This window comes from Camellia sinensis, chromosome 12 (genome assembly GCF_055761805.1).
Source record: "Camellia sinensis isolate YWXY chromosome 12, ASM5576180v1, whole genome shotgun sequence".
NCBI lineage: Eukaryota > Viridiplantae > Streptophyta > Magnoliopsida > Ericales > Theaceae > Camellia > Camellia sinensis.
In genome coordinates, this window is record NC_138972.1 from 127510958 (window position 1) to 127525266 (window position 14309).

At 33.8% G+C, this 14309-nt stretch overlaps 1 protein-coding gene across 1 annotated transcript; it reads right to left on the reverse strand.

The window, feature by feature from the left end:
- Positions 1-2800: 2800 nt before the first annotated feature.
- LOC114265516 (aldehyde dehydrogenase family 3 member F1) lies at positions 2801-10766 on the reverse strand. The gene is made up of 10 exons (XM_028206334.2): positions 9967-10766; positions 8169-8237; positions 6637-6733; positions 5409-5615; positions 5124-5248; positions 4852-4956; positions 4591-4763; positions 4167-4257; positions 3910-4059; positions 2801-3286 (listed from the first exon to the last, which is right to left on the reverse strand). Exons 1-10 carry the CDS (start codon positions 10177-10179, stop codon positions 3029-3031), a joined length of 1488 nt encoding a protein of 495 aa, XP_028062135.2. The 5' UTR covers positions 10180-10766; the 3' UTR covers positions 2801-3028.
- Between the last annotated feature and the right edge of the window lie 3543 nt (positions 10767-14309).

A 14309-nucleotide genomic window follows, 5' to 3' on the forward strand; every position in this document is an offset into this window, starting at 1 on the left:
TAAGTTGCATAGGGTTCAACTTGTAAAAGTGAAGAATTTCGTGAAAAAGAATGTTAAGTGGGAGCCGGAGTCCGCACTCAGTAAAAGCTACTATAGGGAAGGGCATTGAATCATCGGTGGGCACAATAGTGTCATCATCTTCAGCTAGCCTCAGATGGACATCGGCAGGAATAGAAAACTCTCGCCTAAAGTACTCAAGTCTGGTCGGGGTATCGACCCTATGTCTCCACATGCTCATAACGTCGGCCTAAAATCAGAGGGCTAGATTTCAGAAAGAAGGTGTTGTCAAGGGGTTATTGGGACCTCGGCAAAACCCTAGGTAAGGACTGATAAGGCTTGTTTCAGTTTTTTCCTAAAAATTGAAGGCTCTACAGACAAAACCCAAACCTAAATCTATGAAGGCAAAGATTGAAAGCAAGAATTAAAAGCAGAGATCTGGAAAGGAAAAACAGAAAACAAAAAAACAAAGAACGACGTTTCAGAATCAAAGAATAGAGGTATGGTTCTTAAAAGAAAAGAAAATACAGAAGTAAAAGGTCAAGAACAGTGGCAAGAAAAGTGTTGAAAACAGTGCAGGTGTTCAAGATATGGGTAAAATCATGAATAGACACATCCAAATAGATAGTTCAGTAAATCAAAGGTTTGAAACAGAGCAGAAATGGCAGTACGTAAACGAAAGCACATAGAAGAAATTGGGAATAAGAGGAGCGAAGGCTTACCAAAACAAAAGATGTCGGAATAAGAGTCGCCGAGGTAAGACAGCGGTTGCAGACACGACGGAATGACGAAAGCTTCGTTGGAATGGAGGAATGAAGACGGTTGCAGAGCTTCGAGCAAGATCAATGGCGGATTTGAGAAAGTTTAGAGAGAGAGAGAGAGCCAGAAAGCCGAATACAAAAGTAAAGAAGTGAAGATGAAAAGAAAAGTTTTGTAAAAAACTCGAAACGGCGACAAAAACACGGCATTTATTGTGCCTGGAGGAACGCGTGCATCAGACGGCGCAGACGGACGAAAGTCGGCTTACAGGCGCGTCGTGGACACGGGCCAATAAGGATAAAACATGCGAATAAAACGGTTGAAAAGTGATGTATGACAGCTCATACGCATAAAGGGATTCATTTGAAGTTCTTATTCCCCGATGAAGACATGTGGGCCTAACGTGAATAATCTCGGCCAAGGAGCTCTTACGCCGAGGTAATAGAAGAAAATACAGATATAGGTTCTATCACCTCAGAATGCCGAGGTAATAGAACCTAGGGGGCAGTTGTGGGGATATATTTTCTGAGTACCAACATGTGGCATGGTGACGCCGACGTGTCAGCCGAGGTGCCACGTGTCGTGGTAGCTGTGCCGAGGTTATCTTGGCGATGTTGAGGTTGCCTCCGAAGATATTGGAATTCGAGATAAGCGGATAAGGGTTAAGAGTCCTGGAGAGAAGAAAAGACTTTACTAAGATAAGGATAAAGTTGTAAGGGAGTTTATCTTTATCTCTTGAGGAATCCAAAGTGAGTACTAAATTGGAGTCCATAGAAGTTAGACTTCTAGTGGGACTTGGATTTAGTAAACTATAAAAAGAGGCACCCCGTGGGTCTAAGGTACGCAGTTTTATACTCAAGCTTGTGAGTTTAGCACTTGATTATCTTTGAGAGATATACTGACTTGATCGTCGGAGTGCCCCCGGGTGGAAGAGCCACCGCCGGAGCCTTTTTCTTTCTGTTACAAGTTATTAAAGCCATCTATTCTGCTGGTGCTCTCCAGCTGATTATTAGGCGGGCAGTGTGGTCGGAAAATCACCCACACACTAACTAATTATTCCTCAAACAGGTTATTTTACTTAAATTCACATTATGCAGATTTAACACTAACCTGATTTATTTTATATTCATATTATCGGGTTATATCATATACACGTTTTTGTTAAAAAATGATAAATTATAATCTGCTAACTTTATGTTTGGTTAGAGTTGTGTTATCATATCGTATCAAAAAATTTAATTCTTAACTCACATGGAAATATTAGCCATTACCACACAATAAAATAATAATAATTACATCTATGGCGCCTCTAATATATTTTGATTTTTTTTTTGTTAGTCACTCAAATTTTTCATGTGTTCGTTTCTTCTCCAATTTTTAGTCCAGATATACCATTGGACTTGCTCTGATTTGAAAACTGACATTTTTATTTTATTAAACTGGCCAAACCCACGGTCAAACCAATTAATCGATCAAATTAATTAAACTTCAGACCAACGCCACTCTAATACAATCATTGCAACCATCACGACCACCTTTATTCCCACGCTACCACCACTGTCGCCACTCTACCACACCAATATCACCATTCTACCACCCCCACCATCTTGAACCTCTTTCTAATCAAAATACAATCACTACTACATTTGGCCTGTTTGATACAGCTTAATTTCAGTTTATTTCAGCTTCCAGCTTAATTTAAGCTATTTTAATGTGTTCGGTTTAGCTTGACAATACAGCTTATAACTTTTTGTAAGTCAGAAATCAACTTATTCTTTGAGTGGAGCAGGAAAAACTTAATTTATAAATCAGAAATCAGCTTATGTTCATAGTTATAAGGTATAAGCTGTTAAGGTATAAGCTATAAGCTATAAGCTATAAGCATTTTCTCACAGCTCTACCAAACAGGATCATTGTCACCACCACCATGTTGCTACCAAAATATATATATATATATATATATTATCCATGTTGCTACCAACTTAACACCACAATATAAATAGTGAAATAAAATAAAAAATAAAAATAAATGCCAAACATCATCTTCTGGTAAATACCAAACAGTTTGATTAAATTCGTGACTTAAATTTCTGTACATACCAAATAGATTTTTAAATTAATAATAATAATAATAATAATAATAATAATAATAAATTAAGTAATCAGTTTCAGTACATAATTTTAGATTTCAACTATTGATTTTCAGTTTTTATCAGGTAACAAACAAACTTATACAAGGAGCTACAACATATTAACATTATTGGGGGGATGTTTAGTCCAGTGCAGACTTCTTAGTCTTCTTTAAGCCCAATATGATGAGAATTATACTGAGATAATCAAAATGGTAAGATGACTTGAGGAGCTGCATTTTGTAATCATTCCATGGAGGAAATCTAAACCAAAACTCTGTAAGTAAACTTCTTCTGAAGACTGCCTTCTCGTGTGTGAACGCATCGAAAGAGAATTTTCCATGATACCTTCCGAAACCACTTTCACCGACTCCTCCAAATGGGAGAGTATCTGCTGCATACTGTACGTAGTGCAAAACATAAGACAACACAAATAGCCAAAATAACGAGCAAAACATAAGACGCTTATAACTAAGCTAACATACTACTTTAGTGCTTTCATATTATATGATCTGATGAATATTTGAAAACAACCCTACCTGATCCGCTTTTACAAGACTAGCAGTTGTGCACACATATGATGCATATGCAAAAATGGATGACGGTTAAATTGGTTCATCAGAAAAGCGTGACAAAACTTGTGTTCAGACCAAACTGGGTCTACACATTATATAACAGTATAGGTAGCATAGATATATATATATATATATATATTTTTTTTTTATAAAAAAAAGCACTTTCTGTTTAATGCAGAAGATAGGAAAAGTGAAAGAGTTTAGTTATATTTATTTATTCAAATAATAAGTTGTTCAAATTAATTGATTTCAGTTTCAGTCATAATTTATGTAATATAGATTCCATTGAGTGAAGTTTGTATTACATATGGAATATGTATGCCATTTGTATATGTAAAGTGTGGAGTGTTTATAGCCAAATCTGTCTATGTAACATCTATATGTATATAATAAAACAGATCAGGTTTGAAAAATATCCTATGTGGCATAGTTGAGGGTTAATGACATACTTGTATAATCGCATCATTGAATGTCACACTTCCTGATGATGTCTCAAATACGAGCCTTCTCCCGAGTGCTTCATTTTTGGTGAAGGCATAGATAGTAAGCGGCTTAGGCCTCGACTTTATAAATTCAATACTATCTTCAATTTTCTGCAACTGCATGGCAAAAGCAAAAACAAAGAAACAAAATTTAGACCATAAACAAATTTTGTAAAAATAGAATTGTAAGAAAGATATTATACAGTCCTGCATAAATTGCTCACAGTAATTATCGGAAGCAATGGTCCAAAGATTTCTTCACCCATGATTGCAGTCTCAAGTGGGGGATCAACCAATATTGTTGGCTCTATGAACCTGCATGGACGTGTATGACATGCACAAATTTATTAGATCTGCATATTATCTCAGTATAATGAAAAAAATTATGAAAGTGATTTAAAAATATTAAAAATCCTAAAAACACTTTAAACAAGGAGATAATGTAGACAGTTAATTCTTTTTGGGCTGTCCGAAAACTTTGTATACAAATAATGAAACCCACAGATCAATCTTTAAATTTAAAACAAACGGGGAGAAAACTTGTAGTCCAAAAATGATATATCTACTGCAAACAGATTTTGCACTAATGCCCTAATAAGAAGTCCAAGAATAAGATTGAGTGGTAAGCTAACAAATAACATCACTTACAAGTTATCTTCGTCGAGTGAACCACCATGGACAACAGAAGCTTTAACCCTAGGGTCATCTAATAGTGTTTTCAATCTCAAGAAGTGGTGCTTGTTGATTATCCTTGCAATACTGTTCGACTCTTTTGGGTTATCTCCAAACATTTTCTTGATCAAGGCCTTCATTTGTTCAACCTGAACAGACAATTTATAAATATCAAGTTGAAAATACTGCTGCTTATATGGAGAATCAGCAAAATTTTACACTTGGAATTATACATACCAAAGTGGATGTGAATGTCTTTTCTGTAAGGATATAATCAATTCCTATGCATACTTGACCAGCACAGGTCCCAAATTTACCCACAAGAACTCGTTTTATCACCACCTAGGAATAAATTGGTAGAAAAGTTGTTCAAAAAGCAACTACTAGGTAGATGGACAATAGATAGGCAAAGGCATATGGATCATTTAGTCCAATCAAGTAATTTTGAAAGGCTTTGCACAAATTTAAGAAAAGCATTGCATGACATTCCAAAATATTTATGCAATTACTTCTTTATCCCAACAACCAGAGAGTGAATCAACTACTGCAGGGCACTTTCCACCCAACTCCATTGTGACAGGCGTTAGATGCTTTGCAGCTGCTGACATAACAATTCGCCCCACTCTTGTACTACCTGAATAGTTAGTTTGAATGTTTGAAAAAGAGGTTAAAAAATTATAATAGAAAATAAAAGAAGAAGAAGAAGAAGAGCAAGTAACAAACACTCAGAAGTATGCAATATTATTTGGTAAAACAAAAGAAAGGGTGAGAGCAAGTTGAATAGAAGAATAGACCTGTAAAGAAAATCTTGTCCCATTTCTGTTGCAAGAGTTGGTCACCAACAGAAGGGCTACCTTGAATAACCTTCACAGCTTTGTTGTCTAGGTAAGAGTGGATGGTCTTAGCTAGAATTGAAGAACACGCAGGAGCTAGCTCTGAAGGTTTTAGCACCACTACGTTTCCTGCAGCTATTGCTCCAATTAAAGGTTCCAATGATAGTCCTGCATATATAACAAGAGCACCAGCTTATTCATGATAATAGAATAATCCCATATATTATGTATTTATCTATTTAATAGGAGCACATTCATGCATGTATGTACAAATGTGTATACCCCTTTTTGCAGAAAGGCGATTGATCCACTATTCTGGTCATTTTTAGGCTCTCGGGTAGTAAATGATGGAGGGGTAGTTCTTTGGTTCAAGTCATTCCATAGAAATGTATATAATCAGGTGGTTAATAAGATCATGGTTGCCATGAAACATTGTCTAGGAACTTGTGGATTGACTACTGGAGTTGAGGGATCACCAAAGTTTCTTAGGCCACCCCACTTGAGGTGGCTCCATTTTGATCAGTCTTAGACATGAGAGTCTGTACATGAAAACCAAGATTGACCAAGTCATGTGGGTACCTTGTAAGGCGTATCACACCTACTCAGCACAACTCCTGAGAGTGAGTTGGCCCTCATGGTCTAACTCTCCTATAAAAGGAGGTCTTCCTCTCATATGCAACATGCAAGCTTCTCTATATGTAGAGAGCTGCTACATATTAAAGGCTCATCCTCCATGACCAGCCCCTCCCCCGCCCCCCCCCCTCTCTCTCTCTCTCTCTCACTCATGTTACCTCATCTCTCTTCCTCTCCATTTCTAATGGTCTCGTGCCATCTCAGTGCCTACCATGATTAACAATAGAATCCAGTCTGTCCACAGCAACCAAGACCGCCCACAAAAAGAATACTCAGATAAGATGGTAGCTTATTAATTGAATAAGTTGATTATATATAGACTTGGTAGATTTTATGCATACAGTGAGATAATGACTCAATGCACTTTTCCTTCAACCTGACATAGCTAGCATAGAAACCTAGCAACTGCATGCTCTCAAAGAGTTATTCATGTGCCAGGGAGGTGGAGTATTATTTAAAAAATTACATAGAAGGACAACAATTCTTCGGAAACCAAAACTAAAAGGGTGAGATCGGAATAAGGGATATGAGAGATAGATTAATATCGTTGCCTTACCAAAGGGAAAATTCCAAGATGACATAACAAGGACAAGACCAAGAGGCTCAGGAACCAATTCTGCTGTTGAAGGGAATGCAACTACAGGCAACTTAGCCTGCCAAGCAATAACAAACATTACGGTTGACAAATCATCAGAATTTCCTACATCTGATTCAATGAAAATGAAAAGAGAGAAAAAAAAGCCCTTTTCTCCTTTCAGAGAAATCTTTCTAGACACCCACGTGTATATATAACTATGTCAGTACTCCATGCGAAGGCCACAGGGGTGAAGGTTTTATACTGTGAATATCTGTTTGACATGCAAGTAAAACTCCATATGGAAATTCATGAACTTGGCTACATAGAGTGTATTTGTTCTTTAAAAAGCTTACACATGTTTGCTTTAATGTCTCTACACAAGTGACTTGTTGAGATTATTCATCGGTAGAATAACAAAAATAACATGTACTAGTTTATGTCGACTACTAATGCCTAGTTAGTAATCCCGTCACTAGAAACATTTAAGAATAAAGTATCGAGAAGTATAGGCTTCCCAATCTTAAGAATTAAGAACATATGTTATCAACTTTAATTCTACGAACTTACCGTGAAAACAACATAGAAAGTAAAAATGATAAATCAATTTGCCCTTTAATTTATTAAATGATAAAAGATTGTTTTAAAAAATATCCCTAAACATCTCCTAAATTGGATTTTAGGGTATGCCACTAACAATACCAAGTTTTCAACCACATATGAGGTACAACCACAAAGGAGGAACGTTAATCTAAGTAAATAGAGACCAAGTTTTATACATGTTTCTACCAAACACAGGCTTAGGGGAGGGATGTCTACTTCTCTGGCTCCCTTACCTTTATATAAAGATTTAGGGAGTCATGAAACTCGCTTGAGTAAGATATGTCATATACATCACACCTATCAATATTAAACCCTTCTTTTATATATTATCTCATGTGTTATTCATACATTTATTACATACATCCATATCTTCTTACATATTGGTCATCTGGGGTCCTTTGAGATTCAATGAGGCCATTGGTTCATGGTTTTTTCAAAACACATTGGTATTGATATCAATGTTGTTGCTGAACTTTGCTCTGTTTGAACAAGTGTTTAAAAAAGGGATATTTTGGTTTTCGATCTGCAAACTTAGATGTGAACTACTAAGTGGTGATCGTTCTCTTATTTAATTCAGACTGCCAATCACCTTGGCTCCAACATTTGGTTTGTAATTGCAAGGGATTGCTGGATCGTGACTAGGATGTGAAGATATAACACAACTTCAAGGAACTAAGCATACTGTGTAGCCAATGAATTGGTGAAACATGTATTGACATGCTTTTGTTCTTTATTTTTCAAGTCCTGAATTTCGTGTTAGTTGTGTGGAATAGAAGTTGGGATGGTTATATCCAGGGGGGATGTTCAATAATTTTTACTAGGTATCAAATGTTGCCTCAAGAAATGTACAAAAAATAAAAACAAACAAATTAAGAGCAATTCCGATGAATAAAAAACATAGAAAAACTTACCCTTTTGCTTGACATCCATTGCTTTAAGCATCCCAAAGCATAATTTACAGATTTTATCAGTGTTCCTATCTGTAGGAATCCACATCATTTAATGAGAAAACCAATAATAGAAATAATAGTAATAATTATTGGACATCACTAAATCCACAACTTTGTTTAATGCTTCCACAGACCTCATCGGTAGAAATCATATTATATCATATATCATGTAGTAATGTTTAAATTGTAAAATTGTACGCATGCTTTTAAATTTTGATGTAAAATTGTGTAAACTCCACCTCAAATCGAACTACTAACCCAAGGTAGAACACCATTAAATGGAGACACCTGCCCTTTTACTCAGATTTCGGTAAAAAAAACAACATAATAATCTAAAAAGATTGTATTATCAATTCAGCTGTAAATTCAATTCAATCCAAAATTCTGATAATTTTAAAAAAAAAAAAAAATAACAATAATAAATCATAATAGTCCTATCAAATATTTGGAAATTTTTTATTTTATTTTTCCAAATTCAGAAGAAACAAAAAAAATTTCTTCACAAGATCCCAAGCTTCATATGTAGCGCATGCAAACCACTATTTTTAATTTCTAACATGTTCTTATTTCTAAAATCATCCAACGCCCTCATTTTGTACAGGTAAAACAATAAATTACACCAAGCCCTGCAGTCTCTGTATGTAAGAACTTAAAAGCTCAAGCACATATATGAACCAAGAACAATCATTTCTTACTCAACATCCCATGTTGATGAGATTTAAACTTTTAATCACTGATCTACTCTATGAGATTCAAATCCATGACTCTTACTCATAGGCCTAGTGAATTGGGAGAACCCAGTTGGTTAACCTTCTACCAGTTTGTGGGTGCAAATACAATGTGTTTGCAATTTTAAATCTAATTTTTTTGGGCTTTTTTTTTTTTCTTGAGAAAATTGGGCAATTTGATGAATGAGGAAGATGGGTCCGAATTTCAAAACTATTGGCAATTATTTGCTAGAGCAGTTAACAATATGGGTTTTCTTGTAAAAAAATAAAGCTTGAAAAAACTTCAAAATTATTTTGTGTTGTGGTATCTTGTGGTCACTTCATTTTTAATGAAAACTATATCTAATTTGCTCTACTATTGTGAATTTCAATGGGGATTCCAATAGAAATCCTTCCGTCTCGTTTGTGATGGATCAGCAACCTCAGAGCAGATCGAAGGCTATCAATCTGATGGCCAGTTCAGCGTAACAACAAAGAGCCTTGAAAGCATCTCACGTGAGGGACCCTAATGTTTCTCAAATTGACTAGCTAGAGGCTTGAGAATAGAATGGGGAGTCTAGGAGGAAAAGACAGAAAGAGAGCACTAGCATATATATTTTTCATTTCCTACTCACACGAGCCCATATCCTTGCTTTTCTATCAATCTCTATTTCTGATCTTCCTCTCCAATCTGATATTATGGTGCCAGTATAGACCGAAATTCCGTTATGGTCCAATTTTGATCGATAATAAATACCAGGGCATTGCAATATTTGATTGATCAAAATTTTGTATATTCCATTTACTATGAAAGTTCCCAAAGAATTCATTTGGGCTGTGTTTCAGATACGTTTCACACACCTTTTCTCTTTCCCTATCCAATTCCCTCCCCAAATCAATAAACCGAACACAGCATAGAGGAATGTTTATTGTCCTTCCCTCCACTATCATTATTGCAGCGAATTTCTTATAAAAATTCCGTAAGCATATCATATTTTCACAATAGAATAGATGTGTGAAAAAAAAAAAATATACATATATATAGCATATACCTCATCTCTGTAGGACTCAACAGGATGTTTGCCAATGTCCTGTTTGAGAGCCTGGAAAATGTCATCTTCTCTTTCCTGAAGTAGATTAAGCAAAGCCCTAAGCTGTGACCTCCTCCAAGATGCTTCTTTAGTCTTTCCAGACCTGTAAGTCTCCCTCAGCTCCTCCAATTCCCTCTCCAAATCCAAACCACCACTCATATTCAGTTCTTCCATTTTTCCCTAAGAAATTTTTAAGGAATTAGGGCCTGATGAATTTGAACTCCCTCCCTATTACCATTTATGCAGATTCTTCTTCAACTGCCACTCTTGTTGTCCAGCTGGGTTTCATTAATGGTAGCAGATGAAACCCAACTGTGATGGGGCTTTAATGGTGCCTTCCTATTGTCATGTCTATTTTGATTGATTGGACAAGAAGGTTGTTGAATGGTCACATTGGTGTTGAAAAAGTGGGTTTTTTTTTTTTTCTTCTTCTTCTTTTCACCATGGTAGGGGTTTGAGATTGTTTCTTCCGACTTTTCAGGATAAAAATTTCAACCTGTCATCTCAACTTCAATTAGAGAATAGATCAAACTCACACCCACGAACGACGGCAGAAAAATGCAATCAACGATGGTAGAAACTAACTAGCAGGTTCCATCACCATCGCTGTTACGATCCCCAAACAAAAAGAGGATTGCCCTAAAAATTAATTTAATCTTATTTGATTTCACGTCAATTTTACGTAACCTGTTCCAGCCAGAGAGAGATTCTCTGTCTTCGGCGATGTTCCGTCATCACAAGTGACGATCTAGACGTTTTATGTTAGGGAAATGATAGAGAGCTATAAATATAGTTCTAATTTGAGTTTTAATAATGTGTCAAAATAAAAATTAAAAAAAAAACAAAAAAAATAAAATAAAATAAGACATAAATATCACATCAGAGTGGGATTCACATTTTCATTAGAGCTATTAGAGCTCCTATATTAGAGTTCTAAAGTATTTTTATTTATGTTAAGACCGCCATAATTGAGGGTCATAATTTTTGTGGCTTAAATGGTTCGAAATTACTAAAATAAGGTCGTTTTGAGTACAAAATAATTTTAAAATTATTAAAACGACAATTTTGAATTATTTGAACCACTCAAACATTTTCCATGTTAAGAATAAAGGAATTTTTTTTAATTTCGATACACTTACTTAACTTTGTGTATATATTAATAAAATATTATTTTAATGATAAGTATATTTTAAAGGAGAATTATTATAGTCAACATCAATTTTTTATGTTGTGTTTTGTCGGATGATTTGTGAAAGGATTTAGAAAAGAAAAATAAAAAAATGTGTAAAATTAAGTGAAATATAAGTATATTTTATTCACATTTCATCTATTTTTTTTCCTTTTCATTTTTAAATCCCCCAATTAAACAGGACATTAATCCATTTTCCATTTCGATTTTGAATGTTTTGTCTTTTATCCCAATTCCAAGCGGCTTTGAATGATTGTTTTTAATAGAACAAAATAAAAAAGCAGATGATGACAGCCCCGTTTGGTGTAACTGTTAAAACAACTTATAAATTATAATTTAACAGATTATAGATTATGGCTTTAATCAGAAGTTGTTAATCTGTTTGGTGTAACTGTTAGATTATAGATTTAAGTTGCTGATTAGTATTTGTTAAATAAGTTGTGAAATATCTTTTTCAATTAATTTTTATTTTTTGTTTGTCTACATTTCTCATAAAAAATAATAATAATAATCTATAGTCCATTTGAGTCTTTTTCTATTTTTAAAAAAATAAAAATAAAAATTTAAGAGTATAGCCGTAAATTAACATGTCTACAGTAGAAGCAAGCTGATAATCAGAAGTAATGAGTGAGTAGTTTCTCAGAATCAGCTTTTTTGAGTTAAAATAAGCTGTTAGAATCAGAAGCTGTTTGAAATAAGTTTAACCAAACAGTCCAAAATAACTTTTTTAAAACTAAAAATTAACTCTGAAAAGCTGAAACAAACACCCCGACATTAATCAATTATACGACTCATTGCATTAAAACCCTGTCTAAACTAAAGCAGTGTCGTCCACAAAATTATGTACAATGAACAAATAGTCAAAGAAATGCAAATGTAACATCAAATTTATTATAGGTAAGTAGCAGTCAATTTATAGGTACTGAAGGATCCCTATGTATTTATTTTTAACAAAACATCTCTCTCACACAGTTAAACATATCCTGGTTTTTTATTAGGGTTTGGATTTTTGTTCTATCTATTTAGGATGCATTTGTTTGGACAGATTGGATAAGGGGATTGTAATTCATCAGACTATTAGTTTTGGGATATATTGTCCTAGGATTATTTGGTTAGACTAAATTTGTATCCTATATTTATTTAGTTATAGGATTAGATGTCTGGATCGGACTATTTTTAGTTATCTAATATTTGTTTGGAATATTATGGAGAATGATAAATACTCAAATGACTATTTTATTATTTTCAATTATTTACTAAGTAATAGCAATATTAAATATAGCTTTAATATTTTAATTATTTTTAGCTGGATTAAATAAAAATTTGTTTTATTTTATTTTTTGCACAATATTTTAATTATTTTAATTTATTATTTTCAATTAAATTAAATTTATAATATATATTTTTTATTTAATATATAATTTTAAATTAACAACAATAAAAAATAAATTTATTTAATATATAAATTAAATTTTCAACAACACTAAAAAAATTTAATTTATAAGGCCATAATTTATAATTTATATTTTTAATTTAATATATAATTTTAAATTAACAACACTAAAAAAATAATTTAATTTAATATGTAAATTTAAGGCCATAATTTATAATTTATTATTTTTAATTAAATTTAATTTATAATTCATAATTAAATTTTTTTATGTAATATATAATTTTAAATTAACAATACTACAAAAATAATTTATAAATACTCAAAAAACTATTTTATCCTTTTCTAATTGTTTGCTAAGTAATATCATAGAGGGTAAAATGGACATTTCACAAAATAATCCCATTAGATACCAATCCCATGGTTTCTATCCCACCTCCCCATGGGATAGGATAGTCCCATATTTGTGGGACTAATAGTCCGAAGCAAAAAAAATAAAACAAATAATGGACTATTAGTCTGGTGGGACTAATAGTCTAATCTCACTCCCTAATCCTTCAAAACAAACGCACCCAATGTTCTGTCAAAAACAGGGTTGCCCAAGATCTCAAATGTTCTCTCCATTTAACCATTAAAACACAGAATATTTTGAAACCAAAATGGTAAAAATAGAGAAAGAAACAAAGCCTCCGTTTGGGAAGTGGGTTGGCTTTTTGGCTTTTTGGCTTTTTTGGCTATTTTAGCCTGGGCTAAAAAGTTTGGTTTGAGAAGAGCTTTCTGGCTTTTTGACTTTTTTGACTTTTTTTGTGAGAGAAGAGTGTAATGATTATGGGTTGGATGTGATGTTTTGTTTGTTGTGGCTAAAATAGCCTATTTTGTCTTTTGTGGCTATTTTAGCCCCAACCTTGATTGCCAAACGGACCCAAAAATAAAATATGTTACCAAAGCTGAAATTATCAATTGCAAGGATGAGCTTGGTCCGGTCCGACTAAAGTTCCTTCACAATGGTTTGGGCACCGCCGTAATCGATTCATCATCAACACTTTGATTTCCCCCCAATTTCTTTATCAAATTCTTTTTCGAAATATTGTACCCAGACAACAAGAGAATGGTGGTGAATCGTCTCACCGATTTTATCTCTATGGTGTCAATGAAACTTTTTCATTACAAACCACACTGACTCTCCCCAAATATAGCTCTGTAAACCACCGGACTCTCTGACATCGACGATTCATAGCTGCTGATACTATTGTTCTCAAAGAGAATGCTTATTTACAAAATCAAAAAATAAAAAATACTCTTCTTCAACAATGCAATGAAGGATCTTCAATGGAGTTGTGTCTTCAATGGAGGGTTGAGGTGGTGGGTCTTCACTGTGTAGAACCTCAATTGGGGTCAACCGTTGGTCTACAATTTTGAATAGGTGTGTGGACAGAGGGTGGAGATAGTTTGTGTACAATGATACAAGTTAAAGCGTATGATTGAAATATTTGGTGTGTGGAATGAGAACTATAACTAATAATCAAATTATTAAATGTGTGTACTGAGAAATAATATGTATAGAGGTAAATAAGTGTATAGAAATAGAATTTTTCGACTAGAGGTTTTGCGATATTCTCTTTGATTCCTATATAGATTTTTGGTATTATTTTCAATGTTTTTTTTTACTATTCAACAATGATTCATCCCACTAAAAATATCACCACTAATAGCACTAATGCATTA